General features: G+C 44.2%; 1 protein-coding gene across 1 annotated transcript in view; it reads left to right on the top strand.

Annotated features, from left to right (window-relative positions):
• RNF38 (ring finger protein 38) overlaps nucleotides 1-22,461 on the top strand; it is a 128,014-nt gene that overhangs the window by 97,498 nt on the left and 8,055 nt on the right. The window contains exons 4-9 of the mRNA XM_060237030.1: nucleotides 4,550-4,760; nucleotides 8,619-8,786; nucleotides 10,599-10,769; nucleotides 18,979-19,140; nucleotides 20,304-20,410; nucleotides 21,417-21,501. Of these exons, the coding sequence (XP_060093013.1) occupies nucleotides 4,550-4,760; nucleotides 8,619-8,786; nucleotides 10,599-10,769; nucleotides 18,979-19,140; nucleotides 20,304-20,410; nucleotides 21,417-21,501 (904 nt within the window). The remainder of the gene's footprint in view (nucleotides 1-4,549; nucleotides 4,761-8,618; nucleotides 8,787-10,598; nucleotides 10,770-18,978; nucleotides 19,141-20,303; nucleotides 20,411-21,416; nucleotides 21,502-22,461) is intronic.

The following is a 22,461-nucleotide window of genomic DNA, read 5'->3' on the forward strand; positions in this document are numbered from 1 at the left end:
GCAAGATACCAGTATTCCCTCTGGGAACAACTCTCACCGCTGTTAGCTGCCCTGCCTGAGGATAACCATAACCTGGCCAAAAAGGCCTAGAGGGAGGGGATGCTCCTGGCAAAACAACAGCTACAGGCCTCAAAACACATGCAGCTAAGACACTTACCTCGGCCATTAGGTTGTGTCGTCACTCCTGGCTTCGTGCCACCACCCTCCAGTTCCTGGGTTGAGGATCTCCCCTTTGAAGGTGAGGGTTTATTCAGCTCCACTACAGGTGCAGTCCTACAAGAAATGGACAAAAGCATTAAGACGTCACGTGATCTGGGAGTACTTGCATCTTCCTCTCGCCTTGGCAAGCCTCGTCTATGGTCCAAGCAATGGCCTAAGAAACCCTACCACACCAAATCCCCTGAGAGTTCGTGGAAGCCGCGCGTGGGACAGCATGAGGCCAAGAGCTCCTTCGCTGCAGGAGGGAAAGCCAAGTTTTCTTCTTTCTCCTCTCACATGGGAAAGTCCAAGACTAACAGGAACCCCAAGAAGGGGCTTTGACTTTGACACACACCCCCTTCTTCCCCCTCCCAGACTCACCCGCCTCCACAGATTTCTGCAAGCATGGCGGCGGATTACCACCAACAAGTGGGTCTTGTCCATCATACAGGAGGGTTATGCAATAGAATTTGTTCAGCCCCCTTCTCATCCCAGATTGGTGATCACACACCCTACAGCTGTTCTGCTGGAGGAAGTTCAAAATCTTCTCAACAAGCAAGCAATAGAACCTGTTCCCGACCATCTCAGGGGTCAGGGGTTTTACTCCAGATATTTCACGGTTCCCAAGTGGGACGGGGGACTTCATCCGATTATGTATCTGAGGGGACTAAATGAATTCATCAGAAGTTCAGAATGCTGACTCTACAAAGCATCCTTCCACTCATCATTAAGGGGGATTGGATGGCTACCCTGGACTTGAAGGATGCCTGTTTCCACATCAGCATCTTCCCCAATCACAGGAGGTTTCTTCGTTTTGCCATTGGGATGAACCATTTTCAATACCAGGTGCTCCCTTTTGGGCTTTCCACAGCCCCCAGGGTCTTCACAAAGACCATGGTTGTTGTGGTGGCTTACCTTCGTTTCCAGGGTATCATCCTTTTTCCTTATATAGACGATTGGTTGGTGGTTGCTGTGTCCAAAGCTTCTCTAAGAGCGCATCTATTAGTGATTCTCAACCTCTTGAGCACACTGGGATTTCTGGTGAACGAGAAGAAGTCTCACCTGGTCCCAGTGCAAAAAGTTGAGTTTATAGGAGCGGTTCTGGACACTACCCAGCACCTAGCGTTTCTTCCAGAGTCCCAAGCGCTGGATATCATCTCCCTGGTTCAGCTCCTTCAGACGGTGAGATGTGCTTCTGTTCTGCAGATCCAACGTCTCTTGGGCCTCATGGCAGCTACTACCAATGTCCTGTGGTTCACAAGGTTGAGGATGCGAACCCTTCAGCTCTGGTTCATCAGGAATTACAATCCGGTGAGAGATCTCCCATCCAATTTCTGCAAATTCCTTTGCTGGTGCTATACTCTCTGTGTTGGTGGAGGATGAAGTCCAATCTTTGTGGAGGAGCTCCATTTCATCTCCCACTCCCCTCATTCAGGGTAACAACAGATGCCTCGCTGTGGGGATGGGGAGCGCACCTAGGAGATCTTTGCATAGGCTGCCCATGGCCCCCGTCAATGGCTCACCATCACATCAGTTTCTTGGAGCTCATGGCAGTTCATTTGGCCTTAAGGTCATTCCTACCCCTGATCAACGGTCAGTATGTAGCTATGATGTCAGACAACAGGACAGCTGTAAGTTATATAAACCATCAAGGGGGGAACTGTGTCCAGAAAACTGTGTGCATTGGCGATGCAGCTTTGGGAGCACTGCATAGCCTCCCAGACCTTCGTTGTAGCCACCCAACTGCCGGGACAGCTCAGCATTCAAGCGGACTCCTTGAGCAGCGGGGTGGTTTCCCATCACAAATGGGAGGTGAACTGGAGATACCTCGAACCCCTGTTCCGGGTTTGGGGTCATCCCAAAATAGACGTATTTGCCACAGCAAACAATCGAAAATGCGAACAATTCTGTTCCAGAGGAGGGACAGACCCAAGGTCCCTAGGGGATGGTCTTCTACTCCCGTGGGCGAACAAGTTTCTCTACCTGTTTCCACCCTTGCCTCTTATCACCAGAGTGTTTCACAAATTGGCCCAGGAGTGTCCGGAGTGCATCCTAATTGCTCCGTGGTGGCTGAGACAAAATTAGTTTCCTGTCCTCCTAGTTATGGCGGGGGTGTCACCACAAGTTTCCGTTGGAACCGGACTTCCTTTTGGCTCAAGGAGGTCGCCTGTTTCATCATGACATCCCTCATCTCAAACTGACGGCTTGGAGGGTCAGCTACTAGAATTTTCTGACAGACTGAAACATGTGATGCTGAACAGTAGAAAGCTGTCAACTCACCGCTCCTATGCGGGAAAGTGGTCTAAGTTCCTGTCTTTTCTGGGGGACAAGGGTATCAGTGCACGTAATGCTGGTCTTGAACTTGTGTTTGAGTTCTTACTGACTCTTGTTGATGCTGGGCTTAATCATTCCTCGATTCGAGTATAACTGGCTGCAATCTCAGCCCATCACGATCCTATGGATGGCGCATCGGTTTTCACCCACCAGCATACAAAACGTTTTTTGAAGGGTCTTCTACGGCTTCACCCGCCGTCTAAGGTTCCTCCTCCTGCTTGGGATCTGCCGTTGGTCCTGGAACGGCTCTTGAGGCAACCCTTTGAACCCTTGGCTACCTGCCCATTGCATCTTCTTGCCTGGAAGGCTGCCTTTTTAGTGGCCGTCACTATGGCCAGGAGGGCAGGTGAATTAGTGGCTCTGTGGTGTGATGCTCCATACATCTCTTTCCAGGACGATGGGATACCCTTGGCCCCAGAAATCTTGTTCCTCCCTAAAGTGGTGTCTAGTTTCCACCTCAATTTGGAAGTGTTTCTGCCTACATATTACCCTTCTCCTCCTGCAGAAGAAAGACGTGTGCATGCCCTGGATGTTAAGAGGGCGTTGTTTTTTGTGCATCACACCAAGCCGTTTCGAAAGGATCCCAATCTATTTGTCTCCTATGCAGCCCCTAGGTTGGATTTCAAGATCTCTGCACAGAGGCTTTCTAAGTGGATCACTGAAGCCGTTAAACTCTGCTGGAAAATAGCACCAGAATGTTAATTTTAAAATTTTAAATTAGACTGTTTTAAAGCTAGATACTGTTTTTAAATATTTATTGTATAATCTATTGTATTTGATGTTGTTAGCCGCCCGGAGCCTGCTTCGGGGAGGGTGGAATATAAATAAAATGTTGATTGATTGCTACCTGTTGGCTAAGCGTCCCTTGCCAGGGCCGCTCCGTGCACATTCCATTAGGCTACGTCCACAGGGTTTCTGAAGGGTGCTTCCTTGGCGGACATCTGTTTGGCTGCAACCTGGGCATCTCCTCATGTCTTCATGCGACATCATGCCCTGGATGTCCAGAAGCGTCACAGAGTACAGCTGGGTACCCTGGTCCTTCAAGCCGCTACTTCTGCATAACCGCCAGCTCCCTCCTCCTGGTAAGCCTAGCTTGATAATCTCCCATGAGTGTGAAGCACAGAGACCACGAAGAAGATAAACAGGTTTCCTACCTGTAACTGATGATCTTGGAGTGGTCATCTGTGCATTCACACTATCTGCTGTCCTTCCCCTCTGCTGCCAGCCATGGTACTCTTGATAGGTGGCGGCGGTAAGGAACTGGCGGGATATTCACACCCACCGGGTGGGCATGCATACTGGGGCTGTCGCGCATGCCTACCGAGGTCGAGCTGCAAAAAATCCTGGACTTTGGAATTACCGATCGGGGATCCGCGCTGGCGTTTCATCCCATGAGTGTGAATGCACAGATGATCACTCGAAGATCATCAGTTACAGGTAGAAAACCTGTTTTTTTACATTATTGGACTAGTTTCTTATGACATTTTGAGTCTGTGGTGATATAAAAGAAAATCAGCCATTGCCATCCCAAAATCATGACCACTGCAGACTTTAAAGGCCATATGAATAGTTTGGAACTCTTCTGTCCCGAATGAGTTCTCTAAGAACCCAGATTTTGCAGTGCAAAAGTGGCCAAATCCGTGCAGTAGTCACTTGAGTTTACCAGGTGGCAGCAGTGGTTGCTGGAAAAAACCCTGTCATCTTTGGCCTCTTGTGTACATGTTAAGTTCAGCTCTCTTTTCACTATTACGGCTGCATAAAAATAAGTGGAAATAGGGTTAAGTTTTTGTATTTCCAGGATGGCCATAGAGTTGGAAACTTCAAATGGCTTGCCTAGCCAAACTGCATTACAGCTTCTAAGCAGTTACCATCCAACAGTTGGTTTGCATCGTAAGACAGGAGTATGAATATGCACTGTGGGTTTTGGCTGCAAGAAAAGGACATTTCTGGAGATCATAATCTATCAAAAGTTGCCATGTGAGAGTTTGTAAAACCCCGTCTAATTGATTATTTACAGCCCGCCTGTTAGACGCCAGAGAGCAAGAAGAGAACGATTGCCTCGACATAATTCCATCAGTCAGGATGAAAACTACCATCTCCCCTATGGACAGCAACAAGCAATAGAAGAACCACGAGCCTTCCACCCACCGAATGTATCTCCCCGTATGTTGCACCCAGCTGCTCATCCACCACAGCAGAACGCAGTGATGGTTGACATTCATGAACAGGTATAAGAAATGGGGAAAACATAAAACTATGCCTTAGATAAGGCACATTTTTCTTGTTTTAAAATTGGAGGCTTCCTTCTACCCAGGAAAGGTTTGCTTTTTTAAAATATATGCGAGTAAAACTGGCTGCCCACCTCACCGAAAGTATACCTTTGTGTCGATTTGAATGGTGGTTCTGTGCGCCATCTTTGAAATTAAAGAACCTCTGTGCCTGGAAATAATTATCTGATGCAGCACTTCTTGGTGCAAGAACATGGCAGAACAGTCTGCTTCTTGCACAGGGTGATTGGAGGGGACTTTAATCATTTGGCAATTTACGGTCTGCCCTTCTTGTACATGGATACATATGAACTTAATGAAGTTGCCTCAGAGCAAGTAAGACTGTTAGATCAATGCAGATTTAGCCAAAACTTTGTGTCTTCATACATCTTAGTATTATGTACCCTGACAGTGGCTCTCCAGGGTTGGTGGAACAAGGGACTTTCTCGGCACTTCGTGTCCTGTAATTAGAAATGCCTGAGGTTGAACCCAAGACTTTCAGGTGCTGTAGCACTGAGCCATGACCCCTTCCTTCCTGGGCCCAAATTATTTATCACAGCACACTAGTATGGCCTAGCACACAGGTTGAAAATATAGCATAGTAGCCAAATTGTTCTGTAGCTGAGAAATTGGAAGAATACTGTTTGTTCTGGTGACAGTACTCCTTTCAGTGTGTTAAAGGTATAGTATATGCGCCTCTGTAGGAGGAGATATATACTAAATGTACTTTAACTATTTAATATACCTATTGAACTGTAGAAAAGACTAGACACTGATTGAGGACCTAACCACATAGTTTTGGCTAAAAGTCAGTTCAATATGGAAGTTCTCAGTTTGGAAACGAAAGTTTGTCTGTTATTGCAAACTTAAAATTGGCAGCATCAGACAGAAGCTTCCATCTCTGCCTGCATTGTAGTCACAGGGCTTACTTGTGAAGTTGGGCATGGGTTATTTTCCCCTTTGCTTTCCACTATTTAGCATTCAGTACTAAAAAGGCTCAGCGGTGCTGTTGTTATTAGATCTGTCAGCTGCTTTTGATACGGTTGACCATCAGCTACTGACTAGCCGCCTTGCCGATGTGGGGATTCAGGGGTCCGCCTTACAGTGGTTGACCTCCTTTCTCCAAGATCGGGGACAAAGGGTGGTGATAGGGGAGGAAGTATCCCAGAGGCACTCTCTCAGCTGTGGGGTGCCACAGGGAGCGGTCCTATCCCCGATGCTATTTAACATCTATATGCGCCCCCTTGCCCAGATTGTCAGGAGGTATGGACTGGGTTGTCATCAATATGCAGATGACACCTAGCTCTATCTATTGATGGGCGGCCAGTCCGACTGTACCCTGGAAAATCTAGACCTGGCTCTTCAAGCCGTGGCTTCTTGGCTCAGGCTGAGCCAGCTGAAGCTGAATCCGACGAAGACGGAGGTTCTCTATCTGAGTCGGGGTGACCTGGGGAGGGAGGTTTGTCTGCTGGCTCTTGATGGGGTGCCATTAATACCGGCCCCTAAGGACAAGAGCTTGGGCATGCTCCTTGAGTCCTCCCTCACAATGGAGGCCCAAGTAGCAGCCACTGTTAGATCCGCCTGGCCCCGTTCCTGGAGCACAACGACTTAGCAATGGTGATCCATGCCACGGTCACCTCAAGAATAGATCACTGTAACGCTCTCTACATGGGGCTACCCTTGATGCTAACCCGGAGACTACAGCTAGTGCAGAACGCTGCGGCACGGCTGTTAATGAGACTCCCTCGATGGGAGCACATTCATCTGGTGCTGAAAGAGCTGCACTGGCTTCCTGTTGTGTTCTGAGTTCGTTTCAAGGTGTTGGTACTGACCTTTAAAGCCCTTTATGGTCAGGGACCTGTCTATCTGCAGGACCGCCTTTCTCCGTATATTCCCCAGAGAGCACTGCGTTCAAGGACGAAAAATCTACTGTCCATCCCAGGACCAAAAGAAGCCAGGTTGTGTATGACACGAACCAGGGCTTTCTCGGTGGCAGCGCCAGAACTCTGGAATGCTCTCCTGGAGGCCATAAGGGCCCTGCGGGATCTGCCTATGTTCCGCAGGGCCTGTAAGATCGAATTGTTTCGACAGGCCTTCAAAATCTAACTGAGAGAGAGCTGCCACTGGACATCATATAGAGCACCAAGTAGAGTACTGGTGGTCACCACCGAATTTTCAGAACCGCCTATATTGTATTGTATTAATACAGCACCATGAAATGGTTTTAAATAATTTAAATATGTAATTATGTTTTATTGGTTTTAATGGTAATAATGTAATGTTGTGAGCCGCCCTGAGTCCGCTTGTGGAGAGGGCGGGATATAAGCTTAATGTAATAAATAAATAAATACATGAAATGTGCAAAGAATGCAACACTTAAAATTTGATAAATTGCAGTTAAAATCAGATGCACAAAAAACATCTGTAGCCAAGAAAGAACCAAGTTGAGTCAATCAAAGACCCAACCATTGAATATTTGATGCCTGGATTAATTCTACAGGTCTGCCAGTCAGCATTCCTTGGCAGAGTGTTGGAGACTGTCTCCTGCGTTGAAAAGGTTGTAAACATCAGCTTGGCCCTTACGAAACCCAAAACAAGAGATGAAATCCATATAATACCTTTTTTATTAGGGCCAGCCCCTGTTGCCACCTGGTTTACTTCTGACAGTGGGGGGACACGGAACAAAACATCAGAAGAAAAACTGAGGGGATTAATGGATATGATTGACAAATGTGAAGCCTCATTGTTGAGGCTTGCTGAATGTGCTGTATGGAAGATACCCTTGAAAGCTCTTTGGGAACTTTGGGGAATTCAGGGTGCTACACGTTGCATGGCTGGTGGGGTGAACCGTCAGGAGCTTTTTGTGTTTGAGGACTGCAGTGGCCACTTGCTATCTTTCAGACACAGTTCAAGGTGACTTTTTATCTTTCAGGTTTAAGCAGTTTGAACCTTTAAAGGTAGTCACCTGTACAGTCTTCATCCCATTAGTGTTTGGCTGAAGTCCCCCAAGTATTCTGAGGGCTTACTTAAAGTTATTTATATTTATTTATTTATTTATATTAAGATTTATACCCCGCCCTTCTCACCTAAGTGTCTCAGGGCGGCAGATAGAACAGATACGAAGAGCTTGGATCTGAGGTTTAGTTGAAATGTATTCCATTTTCTATAATAAAACTGACCCTTAAACGTCAGTTAATGTATTGTTCTTTTCCTGCAGCCTGCTTGATAAGGCAAAAATTAAAAAAGAAAAATGAGCCTGGTTAAAACAGTTTATCGATAGACTCCAGTTGTCTTAGAATATCTTACTGTGTCTTGAGGAGTGGGCGTGGGAATCAGCCTCCTGGGCATCAAAATGAAAACTAAATGTGACCATCTAGGTAAGGATATTGTATCAGGGTAAATCTGGATCTAAAAAGTAGACCAGCTTTTGTGACTGAGGTCCTGTGGAAGTTGAGAATCGGTAATTATGTAAGTTGGACACTGTCATTTTCTTTTTTTTAGGATAATAAAGTTATTATTTTGCAATATATACTGTCATTTTCGAGGCATTGCTTCCTGCTAAGGACCAGGTTAGGTGCTCCTTATTAAGAGTAGCTGTGTCTTGTTCTGCAGTGCTACCCTCTTCTCAGCAAACAGATGCAGTAAAGTGATTGCACGGAACCTCAGCAACATGCAAATGGGAGACACTTAGATACCTTCAGTTTGAACAGTTTTTTTTCTTTCAGTTGAGGTGATGTTTGACAGGCTGCAGGCTGCAAAAATGTAGCATCTTTCTGAGGTTGATAACTTCTAAAAAGCTTGTTGCTCTTCTCTTTACAGATCCACCAGGGGACAGTCCCAGTATCATACACAGTGACCACAGTGGCACCACATGGTATTCCACTTTGCACAGGCCAGCACATACCAGCTTGCAACACACAGCAAGTCCCAGGGTGTTCTGTGGTTTTCAGTGGGCAGCATCTCCCTGTGTGCAGCGTGCCTCCCCCGGTGAGTAGTTCTCTTAATTCGGATGACTGATAATGAAGAAACTGCATGAGGCACGTTGTCAGAGGAGAGTGTATTGCTGGGCAGATAGGCTTAGAAGCTAGTCTCACAAAATTCAGTGGTAGTAAGCATGAATAGGATAGCGTTCAGTAGAAAAAGTCCTTCATTGAGGGTTGTAAGTTTTGTGTATTCTTAATTCAAAGTAGAATCTTTTATTGCTTGTAATTATGCAGTGTGGTGCATGAGTGCAGATCCTGCCTTGTTTCCCAAGTAGCCTTCAAAATGTTAATGCTGGTGGTTATGGGACTTGTGTGGATAAATCAAAAGCCATGCAACCTGGGCAATAGTCTTGTACTAGTAGTTTCTCCTGTTCGAAGAGAGGGAGGGAGCAGGGTGGTATTGTCTACCTCCTCCTCTTCCTCGCTGCAGCCCTTCATCCTTTCTTTGACTTGTGTCTACACAGGTCCTCTGCTGTCCAGTGTTCTGGAGGCCTTAGGCCTGCTGGGGGAATTTATTTATTCATTTATTTTATAAAATTATTTGATTTGATTTATATCCCACCCTCTAAGAACATAAGAGAAGCCATGTTGGATCAGGCCAATGGTCTATCCAGTCCAACACTGTGTCTCACAGTGGCCAAAAAAATTATATATACACACACACACACACACACACCCATATGTACACACTGTGGCTAATAGCCACTGATGGACCTCTGCTCCATATTTTTATCTAACCCCCTCTTGAAGCTGGCTATGCTTGCAGCTGCTACCACCTCCTGTGGCAGTAAATTCTCCGCCGAAGCAGGAAGTGTGGGGGGGTGGGTGGAATCACATCTCAACTCACCTTAATGCACATATTGAAAAATGTTTTTAGTAGGTTCCTCAAGTAGAATACTTCTGGTTCTGAAGATACATCTGATCTGTTTTTATTACAGTTTTAGAAACTGCATGACATTTACCAATACTGACCAGTTGTTTCTCATGCTAGATGGAATGCCTATCCTGTAGTTAAGATGGCGTGGTTTAGTTCTCCATATGATTATCTTCTGTTGATATTTTCTATAGCTGTGGTGTTCAGAAATGTAGGGCAATACATAGAAAAATCAGGGCTTTTTTGTAGCAGGAACTCCTTTGCACACCCATCATATAGCAGATCCTACAAGAGCTTACAGGGCTCTTAGTACGGAGCCTACTGTAAGCTCCAGGAGGATTGGCTGCATCAGGGGGTTGTGGCCAAATATGCAAAGGAGTTCCTGCTACAAAAAAAGCCCTGAGAAAAATTATTTGATGATGGCGAAAAAGAATCACTGACATTTTTATTAAAATTAATGTATTACTCAGCTTTTTGAGAACTGAGTATTCGCAGAGCAAAGCATAAGTTATTTACATGACGAGTATTCCTGCAAAAGCCATCATAGCTGCAGCAATTGAGGGAGCTGTGGAATAAGATTTCATAACAGTAGTTGATAGATGGTCAGTGTTGGAGGAAATTCCCCCTCCTGAAAGATTGTATGTACCAAGCTGAGTATAAACTACCTTTTATGATAACTCAGAAGAGCCTACTGCTCTGATGTGGTCATCCTGTGTGCTGTTCTTAAAAATAAAACGTTCTGCAACCTGTACAGGTTTTACAAGCACACATTTCCCCCCCCCAGTTTTGCATGACTTATTTTTCTTCTAATCATAGCGAAGGGGCATCATCTTCTGCAGAGAGCAGTACTTGCTCTGTAAATAAATCATGCTTTGTTTTATTCCGATGGCCTTTATGAACGTGTTGTGAGGCACAAGTGTGAATGTTTTTCTTCTTTTGCAGATGCTTCAGGCATGTTCTGTTCAACACCTACCAGTTCCATATGCAGCATTCCCACCCCTTATTTCTAGCGATCCGTTCCTTTTGCATCCTCCACACCTCTCCCCGCATCATGCTCCCCACCTGCCACCTCCAGGCCAATTTGTTCCGTTCCAAACACAACAGTCACGGTCGGTAGGTAGCTTCTTCTTTTTTTAAAACTTAATTCTTTTGCTCTTCTTCTAGTAGTTGATAGTGGAACACTGGATTTAAGATGCCATATGCTGATTTTTTCTGGAAGAAGAACTAAAGCCAATTCACCCAAACGTCTTGTAGGCTTTGGCAGTGAGGGCTGAATTTTCCAGCATAAGTGTCTGTGATCTGCACAGTCTGATCTCAAGAGTCTGAACACTTAACTACTTTAATTCGTAATCCTGGTGGAAAAAGAAAAAAATTAAAGTCGCTGGATAGATAATTTTGAAGTGGCTTTGTGGCGCTGATACTGCAGTATGTGCCTCGGGATGTGTGTTCGGAGGATTGTTTTGAAGTTAGCTAATCCATCTGGCTGTGACCGTGAGATCTGATCCACAGGGTAAGAGCAAAAGGCCAAGAACCCATAGACTCATGCCCCTGGCCACACCCAGTCTATAAGTACCTGCAGCAATAAGCTTAAATGGGTATAACCAGACTTTTTTTTGTAGCAGGAACTCCTTTACACAGTAGACCACATATTCCTGATGTAGCCAATTCTCTAAGAGCTTACAGTAAAGCCTGTAATAAGAGCCCTGTAAGCTCCAGGAAGATTGGCTACGTCAGGGGTGTGTGGCCAATATGCAAAGGAGTTCCTGCTACCAAAAAAAAGCCCTGGGTATAACACTGCTGCACTTGAACTTTGGACTTTGAGTGCTTCTGAAAGAGGTGTTTGAGTACCCTGCATAAACAGAATCCTGATTTGATTAGTAGATGGACTCAGAAAGCAACGTAGCTGCACCTACTGCTATTCTTATTGTTTAAGTTAAGCGGCTCGTATATGAGCAGGTGCCTGGCAGCCCTGTATAAGTAGCTGTCAGCTCCCTGCCAGCAAGGGTATGTGGAATGAATGCATGATGGTGCTCACAGGTTGCTCTCTAAGACAGCGTATGCTTCAGTGATAGAGAATATGAATGCCGATGTTGTAAACAGGGCTTTCTCATCTCACTTGTTTCTCCTTGGGGCAGATTCTGAATACAAATAGAGAGAAGGGAGTGAGAGGAATTGTCACGTGACTGCAGAAAGTTGGCGAAAAGTAAGAGGGCGGGCGTCAGATGATAACATCAAAGAAGCTGTGCTGAATCGGGCAAATGGTCCATCTGGTCCAGCATCCTGTTTAATTCTGTGGCCAAATAGATATCTTCGGAAGGCCTTTAAGCACGGGATGTAGACCAAAGCATCCCCTGATTGCCCCCACCTGCAGTGGTGTTCAGAGTAGGGCTTTTTTTTTAGCATTAACTCCTTTGCATATTCGGCCACACACCCTTGATGTAGCCAATCCTCTTGGAGTTTACACTAGGCCCTGTACTAAGAGCCCTCTAAGCTCTTGGAGGATTGGCTGCATCAGGGATGTGTGGCCTAATATGCAAAGGAGTTCCTACTACCAAAAAAGCCCTGATTCAGAGGATTATTTTTATGGCTGGAAATTACTGTCTCTGACTATGGAGGCTCCATTTAGGCAGCATAGCTAATAGCCATTGATGGTCATATCCTCCATGGATTTGATTCCTTTTTCTTCTTTATTTTTTGAGCAGCTACACTAATTCCACAAGTGAAGTATTCTTTGAGTGACAACCAGTTCTTGTTGTGCAGAGAGAGTACAGTATAAGTTTTGATTTGTCTGTTTCTAAATGTGGAAGCGGAGCCTAGTGGACATGTGTGCTCACACAGCCTGAAAGTCTCATGCTTCAAATAAGAGGATTCTGTTACTTAATGCAGGGCTCAGCAGATTCAAGGCACCAGGTCACAATGGCACCCAGAAATTTCATTGTGGCACTTAGTACTTTCAGTAGTGATTTTGTTATAATATTTCTTGGTAATCTTCATGAAAAAGCAAGAGTTTATCATTTCACCTCAGATTTTTGTTGTATGACATAAAAATACCTGTGCAAGAAGTTCCTGATGCTTGTTTGTGTGGAAACTTAAGTTCAGTGATGGTGGGTGGGTAAATTCATTTCTTAACCATTTGCTTTCTGTTCTGGCTCCATCCGATATTCAGTTAAATACAGTTTTTTATAACTCCATTATAGCTTTGAGAAATACAGGAGATGTTAGGCCGGGGTTAGAGGTTAGCTTTTTGTTGTGATGATGACAACCAAGGTTACCCCATGTTTATTTACGGTATATACGATAACAGTTTTGTCAGAGCTTTAATAAAATTTTAAGAAACTGCAAAGAGGTTGGGATTAGGTTTTGTAGTAGCAATAATAAGACATATAGTCATTAAAATATGAAACCCTGAAGGCTGTAAACTGAGTCCGGATCCTAATTCATTTGGCTGGCTCTTAGAGCCAAAAAAAATTTGTCAAGACCTGGCCAAATGTACTAAAACTAGCACCAAGGGGTCGACATTAATGGAACTGGATGTGGAAAATATGTACTGCATGTTAGTGGGAGGGGGAATTGTAAATAATGAGAACACAGTATTTATATAGAAATATCTGGTTTACATTCTGATAAACTGTTACATGTATTCACTATCCACATAGGGTTCTCAAAGTACAGAAAATGTTTAATTTTAAATGAGATGGTGTTTTCTTCACACATTCCTTCCCTCCACTTAAAAGAAATAAGCTTGTTACCATACCATACCATACCATACCAAACCTTTAATGGCATAATAGATTCAGATAAAAATACACAGAATATAAAAATTTAAACATTGGAGATAAAATCAAAATAAAACCGAGCTTACAGATACATTCAAACATGGTCAGAATTAAATTTAAGGATGTCAGCCAGAAATTTTGCCACAGCCTCATTAACCACCCCCTCAGTATCACTCAATAAATAATAACAGGGTGGCAGAATAGACAAATCTGGAGAAAAAGAAAGCTTGCCAAATAAATCTTTACGGAGGTTATGGTAAAAAGAACAATCAAGCAATATATGCTGGATTGAGTCAGGGGTATTCGCTCCACAGGAGCAAAGTCTGTCGGCTAAAGGGACTCGCTGATATCTCCCTTGTAAAACTTTGGAGGGAAACGCGTTTAGTCTGGCCAACATAAATGCCCTGCGATGACTTGGAGTGGTTAGGTCTGATAGATAATTGGGCATTTTGCCACAAAAAGCATAAAGACCTAAGGAAGCTGGAGAGCAAGTATAAGGGAGAGTTGGCCGTAATTTCGTTTCCTCCAATTCCCACAGTCTCAGTTTAATACATCTGAAGATATATGACTCTTCAGAGGTAGAAAAATCATCTACCTCTAACCCCAATTGATTGAGTTTAGACAGAAGCACTGCTGTCCAGGACGAAATATATGGGTCTCTTTTCATACAATCAAGAAGGCTGTTGGGATCTGTTCTAAAATGAATTTTGAGCCAGAATTTAAACACTGCAATCCAGGCTTTTGTCTCCACCAAAGACTGACCCACTTCAGAGCAGAGAGCAAAGTAGGACACGCATTTTGGCAAACCAAGAATTTGTCTAAAGAATGAGGCTTGAATGCCCTCCACTTTCCTGGTAAAAGCTGAGATCCATATAGGGATACCATAGAGGATTTGGGCAAGCGTTTTGGCTTTGAATACTTTAATAGCTGCTGGAACTAATTGGTTGCCCCTTGCAAAGAAAAACTGTTTAATTTGAGCAGCTGAACACTTAGCCAAGTTGATGGTGTTGTTACGATGTGAAACCCAGCTTAACTTGTGGTTAAAAGTGATCCCCAAGTATTTAAAATTTTTTGTTTGCTCGATTGTTGAATTGCCAATAAACCATCTCTGTGGGCCCCAGCAATTTGAAAAGACAACTACTTTAGATTTGGTATAATTGATAGTAAGTGAATTACAATTACAGTAGTCATAAAAGGCGTTCAAATACCTTTGCAGGCCCACTCTTGTACAAGAGAGGATGGTAGTGTCATCGGCATAAAGTAATAAGGGGACCGCTCGGCCTGCAAGTTTAGGCGGATGACCATTGATAGGGGTCAAAAATTGTGCCAGGTCAGTTAAAAATAAATTAAAAAGATGTGGGGCCAGCACACAACCTTGTTTTACCCCCTTTAACACTGGGATTTTACTAGTCAAGTCACCGCTAGAAGAAAATTTCACTTGGCAAAAGGTATTAGAATGAAGTTTCCTCAAGAGAAACAGCAAACGAGGGTCCATTCCCAGGTAACCTAGCTTGATCCATAGTTGGGCTCTATCTATTGAATCAAAAGCACCCTTCAAATCGATGAAGGCAGCATATAATTTTTTTGACCCAGTATGCATATATTTTTCAGCAAGGAAGGCCAGAGTGCAGCAGTGATCCATAGCAGATTTGCCTTTGGAGAAGCCAATCTGTTCAGGACCTATGATGTTGCCTAGGCGCATCCAGTCAGTTAATCGGAGTTCTAAATGTTTTGCATACAATTTGCCCACTATAGATAATAAACTAATGGGGCGGAAGTTTTCTGGTAACTCCAACCCCCCCTTTTTGTATATTGGGATAATTATAGAGTCAAGCCAAGAGTCAGGGATGGAGCCATGCAGATCGATAAAAGAGAACAATTTTGCAAGGGGCAAGAGCCACCAATCGGCAAACTTTGTGAATACCTCAGCGGGAAGGCCATCAGGGCCAGGTGCTTTACCCGCTTTTAAATCCTTCAATAACTCACTGATTTCCTCTAGAGTTACTGGAGGCCAGACCGGCATATCAGTAACTGAGGGGTTTGCTAAGATAGGAGGGGATACACATGGGGCAGCAAAAATGTTAGAGAAGTAATCAACCCATGTTTGCTCAGAGATATTTGGGTCAGTAACAGAATTGTTTTTTAGATTACCTGAAATGATTCTCCAGAAGGCCTTATTATCGTTAGATTTTATCGAGTGGTAAAGTTGGTCCCATTTATTCTGAAAGAAAGCTTTCTTTTTGGATGTAGTAAGCTCCAGGTAGGCTGTCTTGTAAGCAATGTAGGCCTTAATTTTTGATTGGTCTTTGGAGTGACAAGCCTCTTTAAAATGAGCTCTCAGTTCTTGTTTCCAAGCTAAACAATCTGTATCGAACCAGCTGGAGAAACTAGACCTAGACAAGATCACCGGTTTAGCTTTGGCACTACAATAATCAATTAATAATGAAAATCCTGAAAGGATTGAATCATCTGAATTGGAATTTATGATTGAATCCCTTAATCTGCATAGCGCTTCAGAGCCAAAGAGGGAAGAAAACTCCCTTTCTAGGGCCGGGGACCACTTGATTTTTTTTAGAACATTCTCAGGGGCCTTCATGGATTGGGAAGGTGATACCATATTAACCTCCAGATCCAATCGTAGGGATAGAGTTAGGGGCAGGTGGTCACTTTCTGTGCGCGGATCGATGTAAAAGTTATCGATAGATGACAGAAGGTTGGGTGAGCCCACACAAAAATCTATCACACTGCAACCCCTTGTGGAAAAAAAAGTAAAGTCATTTGCAGCTGGAAATTTGGAGAGACCATTAAATATTATAACATTGTGCGCTATGCAGAATTCAATTAATCTAAGACCCGCCTTATTGGTTAAAGTATCTTTAGAACAACGGGGTAAACATAGTTGTAGTGGAGGGGATTCAACCGCTTCAAAGCCAAAATGAGAGATCCATTTCTGATTGTTACTGCCTATCCGAGCATTAAAATCACCAAAAATCATGAGCTGAGCAGTATGGAATTTCCTAGACAAAGACGTCACATAGTCAGAAAATTTCTCCCAGACAGCATCAAACTCCAGCTCACCATTAGAAGGGGCTAAATAAACATTAATCATGATTAGGGTCAGTGCTGGGGAGGACAGCAATAAAGCCTGGGCAATTGGCGGGCAAGGATCCAAGAGGATCACCTTAAATGGTAAGCTGGATTTCACCAAAGCAGCCATGCCTGCTTTACTGCGACCTTTAGAGTGAGATCTATAAGCGGGGAGATTAAAAACTTTAAAATCCGTCAGTCTAAAACTGTCTTCTGCCCATGTTTCCTGAAGGAAGACACAATCAAAGGATTTCAAAAAGTCCAAAAAATCTGAGTCATTCGCTTTACTCTTCCACCCAGCAATGTTCCAGGAGATGATGTGGATCTTCCTTGTGGCTTCCCTAGCTGGTAGTCAATCGATAATGGATATCCTTTCTAGAACCCTGGAGTCATCAGTGAAAATACAACCATTATGTTGGGGTGCCCTTGAGCCAGTTAGAGAGAGTTCCATAGACAGATCAATTAAGTCAGCTGATGGGGGACAAGGGGGCAGGGGGTTGCTTGCAGGATCTAGGTTGATTGAAGGAACTGATTTCCCCGGCTCTAAAGACCTTTGCAGCTGCAGCTTAGTACCTTCAAGTCTTATGAGTATCGCCTGTTGATCTTTTGCTGGAAGACTCCCAAATGACTGCAAAAGGTCATCTTCTAATGAAACATTAAGGGGACTATGCGTCACATCCATAGAGGGCTGCACTGATGACTCATTATGCAACTCAGGGTTTGCTTGGGACTGACCAGATCTGGATACCTTAAGACACATTGCAGCCTTATATTTTGCCGCTGAAGATGATGCGTTCTTCAAGAGATGGGGATTACTTCGTGTCCTGACCCCTGCGGACAGGTTAGGCAGCAGAGCATTAGTTTGAGAGTTAATAAAAGATCGAACAGGGAAAACCCCCTTTGACCATAGGTAATTCTTTCGCCTCAAAATTAGTGAAGGAATGTTGGAGGATTGAAAGGTAAGCAGAATCCTCTGCATTTGAGACTGATCATTAAGAGATTCAATGGTAATCAAGTCAATTTTGTGATAGTTCAGATGAAGAAGTTCACAGAGATGGGATTTAGCTAAAAGTTTACTTCTCCAGCATGGGGTCTTCCTGCCATAAGGACAAACAGTGATGCAAACCTTATTGGGCTGTAGAACCAATTGTTGCACGTTCCTTTTAAGGCCCACGCTGACCTTAGACTCCGTAAAGGAGCTCCGGGGATCAATCTCCTGAGTTGCAGACGGACATCGCTTTAAAGGGGCTAGAGCTCCAATAGAGGTATCATCCAGCTGGGCTAAGTAGACTTTATCCATTGACACTGATAGTCTCTTTAGTTCTAAAGAAAGGTCAAGAATTTGGTCTTCTAAACTCTTTAACTTTTTAAAGATACAATCCACTGTGCTTGCAATAAGGGTAATTGGGGCAAGTTCGTCAGAAGACATGGATCTTTCTTCATTATCATGCTGACTCTGCTGCACCTTTAAAGCCCCCACCCCAGACAGGAGTTGAGAGTCAACGCCATCCTCGTGATCAGACTCATTAGTCAATTCATTAGTCGGTTCCTCCTTTTCAGCAGGCTTTACCTCGTCTTCTAAAGGGGAGAAGCGATTCGATGTTTCAATAGCAAATGATGGCAGAGCAGATTTGGACTTATTGTTTAAGGTAAAAAAGTCCTCTATCCTGAACTGTTTGCAAAGTGGCAAAGAAGCAGATTCCTCCTCCACTTCTCTTGGCCGCTTGCCTGATGCCATTAAGAGGGTTCTGTTGGGTGGGAATTAGCCCTGTCCTGATAAAAATGAATAAAAAAATAAATAAATAAAACAAATACCAAACAACTAATGTCTTAAAACTTACAGATAAAAGCCACAACATCTGCTAAGAATATCGTAAAATATCTTTAAAAGCCAAATTTGTCAGAGCCAACTCTGTAGCCGACTGCACTCCGCCTTGTTGCTTTGCAGGAGTTGACTTAATTTCAACCTTCAGTTCAAATTAAAAGATTCTAAAAAACACACAAAAAAAACAAAACCCTGTCTTTGAGAGACAGGCTAAGACTGTGTAAAACTTTATAAAACTTTATAAAACTTCAGCTGTAGGTCATTAGCTGCAGCAGCTTCTGATTAGGAAAATGAAGGCAGAGGCTTATTGACTAATTAAACAACCAGAGCTTGGGAAAGACAAAACAGAGGCACCAAATATCAAAAGTGAGGTGATAGGATAAGATTATTTAAAAACAATTCCTTCCATCAAGGCAAGATAAAAGTTAAAAGATTAAAACAACTTAGCGTTAGTAGGAGCGAAGAGACAAGCGGCTGCCTTCCTCCGAGTCTGCGCAGAATCAATAAGCTTGTTACCCACAAGACAGTATGACCTACTTAACAAAATCAAGACATAATTCTTCCCAGAAAATACCAGCAACAATTTAAATTTCCCTGATGTTAAACTCTGACTGTTTTTTATCCCCTTTTTTAGCCTCTTCAAAGGATAGAAAATGAAGTGGAGTTGCTTGGAGACCATCTACCTGTGGGGGGCTTCACCTATCCGCCTTCTGCCCATCCACCAACATTGCCTCCCTCGGCCCCTCTGCAATTCTTAGCACATGACCCTCTACACCAAGAGGTGTCCTTTGGAGTAGTAAGTGGCAACTTCAGCATTTTGCCATTATTCATTGTCCATTGTTGTTGTTGTTTGGTGAACTCTGCTTCTGCTGTGTATTGCACATTTACTTGGGAAGCAGTGGTCTTTGACCTTTCCAGTTCTGGGACTCACCTTTAACTCCAGGGTGGCAGCATGGGATCCACTGGGCTGCAATCATATGACACAAAATCACATGACAGGGAAAGGGGTGGGGGGGGATAGAGTTATGACTCCACTAGTGTTGAGGCTAAGACCGTGGGCAGCAGAGCTAGAGATAGAAAGACAAGAAACCTAAGCTGAGTCCAGGGAGTGGACTGTGTGTGTTTGTCTGTGTGTGTGTAAAATGCCATCAAGTTGCAGCTGATTTATAATAACCCTGTGGAGTTTTCAAGGCACGAGACTAACAGAGATGGTTTTCCATTGCCTTCCTCTGTATTGCGACCCTGGAATTCCTTGGTGGTTTTCCATCCAAATGCTAACTGTGGCTGACCCCGCTTACTGTAGTTAAGAACAAGCCCCAAGTCAGAACCAGGGAGAATCTTTCATTTGCTGTCCTGGTGTTGCTTTCAGCAAACACATAGAAAGAGGAAGAGGTTGTAGCTTCCAAACCTTCCAGAAAGGAGCAAAAACATGGCAGCTCTGTACATGTGAGAATATTGTGTACTTGAATCAGACCACTGGTCCATTAAAGTCAGTATTGCTTTGCAGCAGCTCTCCAAGACCTCCAGTAGAGGTCTTTCACGTGATCCTTTTTAGCAGGAGGTGCCAGGGTTTGAACATGGAACTACAGCATGCCAAGTAGATGCTCTACCATTGAATCATAGCCCCACCCACTATGTGGGCATGTGACTCTCCTAAGGGTCCTGACCCATCCTAGGAGGGCCACTGCTCTAGAAGTGAATCAAATATTTCTGATGTTGTACGAAGAGAGTACATAAAAATGTGTAGCTATCGGAATGGAAAACGACTTGGGAATTAGGACAAATTATTTCCAGCAGACAAGTTCATTTGAATGTCAAGTATTGAATAGTTGAGTTAGGGAAAGTGCACCACAAAAAGCAAATATCAAATGTAACCAGAAGTGTTTTTTCCCTACAGGGCCAGGACTGGCTTCATTTTACAGTTCATTAGACTATAGCATATTCTTTTCCTCTCTCCAGCCTTACCCACCCTTTATGCCTCGAAGACTTACGGGACGCAACCGATATCGATCCCAACAGCCCATACCACCGCCTCCTTACCATCCCAGCCTGTTGCCATATGTGCTGTAAGTCAGTCTTGTTTTTAGGACCTACCTTTATGCCATTTGCTTTGCAATTAATGTTTTTCTACTGGAAACAGGCTCACTTGCAGCCTCAGTAATGGGTTAACAGAGGGAGGTGGTGTTGTCACAGAGGCTACTTTGGGTTGCTGCCTGTGATAACAGGGTGTAAACAAGAGACACAGCACTCTGGGGTTTTCTGCTGCAGAACTTGAAAGGCATCCGGGATATGTCTTCTGTTCTTAACGCTGTTCTTAAAGAACATAAATATAAAATAATTAAAAGGGGTTTTGTTAAGTATTTGTTACAGAAACATTTTAAAGCATTTAAGGGCCCAGCTCAAGCCTCATTACATCGTAAAAGTGACATATGCACAAAAAGAAACACCTATGACCTAAAGCATTTCTGCCCATTTGGGCCTTTCTCAGAGGTCAAACAATGTAAGGTACATACAGGACCAATTTTGGTCCAAGAAGTTCAGGTGAAAACACCTAATCAGAGCCAGTGTGCCTGCCAGTGAAGGCACATTGTCTCTGATTAAGTGTTTTCATCCATCCTTCCTGGACCAAAATTGTTAATCTTTGTGGGAGAAATCCCTGCTTCTCCCCAAGCCCTCTACCCATCAGCCCATCATCTCAGAGCTCTGATGGTGATCACAAACAGATGTTGACTAGGAAACCAGGTCAATGTCCAGAACTCACAAGAGAGAAATGGAGGAGAAACACACGGGTGCCCCTCATGAACATTTAAACAGTTCTGAAGAATTTTGTTTCCATAAAGAGGTTCTGGAACTCGGTTCTTCCGCATCCCCCAGAAAAAAAAAAAAGCCCTGTACCGTCTCTCTGATCCAGTGCTGCCTATTTCAGCTGACAGTGACTAACTGGAGACATCAGGAATTAGACAAGGGGCCCTTGATTTCTTGGTTCTAAAGTTTCCATTCTAAAGCTGTCCTTTTCTTCAACTGAAATGATTTGTTGGTACTATTAAGTCTTTGATGCTCTCTTTTCTGCAGATCAATGCTTCCAGTGCCACCTGCAGTTGGACCTGCCTTCAGTTTTGAGTTGGATGTAGAAGATGGGGAGGTGGAAAACTATGAGGTCAGTTAATGATTTGCATGCCTTTGAGAAGCCTAGCTCATGTGGGAGCTGTCAGTTTTGTTTCTTTTGTTTCAGTTTGTTTGGAACTGGAGGCAGTAAGATGGAAATTGGGATATGAGTAAGGGGTGGGATCTAAATTTGCCAGGAAAAAAAATATGGCATAAAAGCTACACAACAGCCTCCATTGGTTTTTTTCTTGTGGAAGAGCATAGTCATGCTGGTAACTGATATTCTGCCTTAAGTCTCAGGGAGAAAGGTAGAGTGATACTATATGCCTGACTTAAAAGTACTTCCAGTCGATCCAAATCTTGCACCAAAGAAGAAAAGTTAAGTTGTGCCCAGTATTCAGGAGTGAGCAGAGCACCCACTTCCTGGTCAAAGGTCTCATTTCCTGGTTCGGGCCCCTGACAGGGTGCCTCCCTATGGGGTCCAGAGTGTCAAGGCCAGCTGGCAGGAATTCAGGCTGGCGGCACTGGGCCCACCCATGCTGCTTAGCTGACTGGAGAAAGCTTGGCTGGCAGATGTGTCTCCCATGCTTTCACAGCCCAGCTGATGTTTGACAGAGAGGCTCAGATGCGCTTGCTCTTCCACAGCAGCCCAGGGGGTTAACGAGGCCATGTCATGATGGGGCAACAGTGGCCTGACGTGGACAAAAGGGTCAAGCAGCGATGAGGTGGCTGACAGCCCAGGGAAGGGCCCTGGAGGCAGGGCCCTAGCTGGAAGCAGGCAGGGATAACCTCAGAGGGCCTGTTTAACACTATCAGAAGGGAGGGCAAGGACTATGAAGACATGTTTAAACCTTTGAAGGACCATGATGGGGAAGAGGTGGTTGAGGCTACTTCTGTCCCCAAAGCTGCTGGTGAGAGACAGAAAGAGAGGAGACCTACAGGGAGCATCTCAACCGAAGGAGAAGCACCAGGGTGCATGGGATCTCTGCGCTTCCTCTCTCAGGCCTAAGGG

This window comes from Heteronotia binoei, chromosome 4, assembly GCF_032191835.1.
Source record: "Heteronotia binoei isolate CCM8104 ecotype False Entrance Well chromosome 4, APGP_CSIRO_Hbin_v1, whole genome shotgun sequence".
Classification (NCBI taxonomy): domain Eukaryota; kingdom Metazoa; phylum Chordata; class Lepidosauria; order Squamata; family Gekkonidae; genus Heteronotia; species Heteronotia binoei.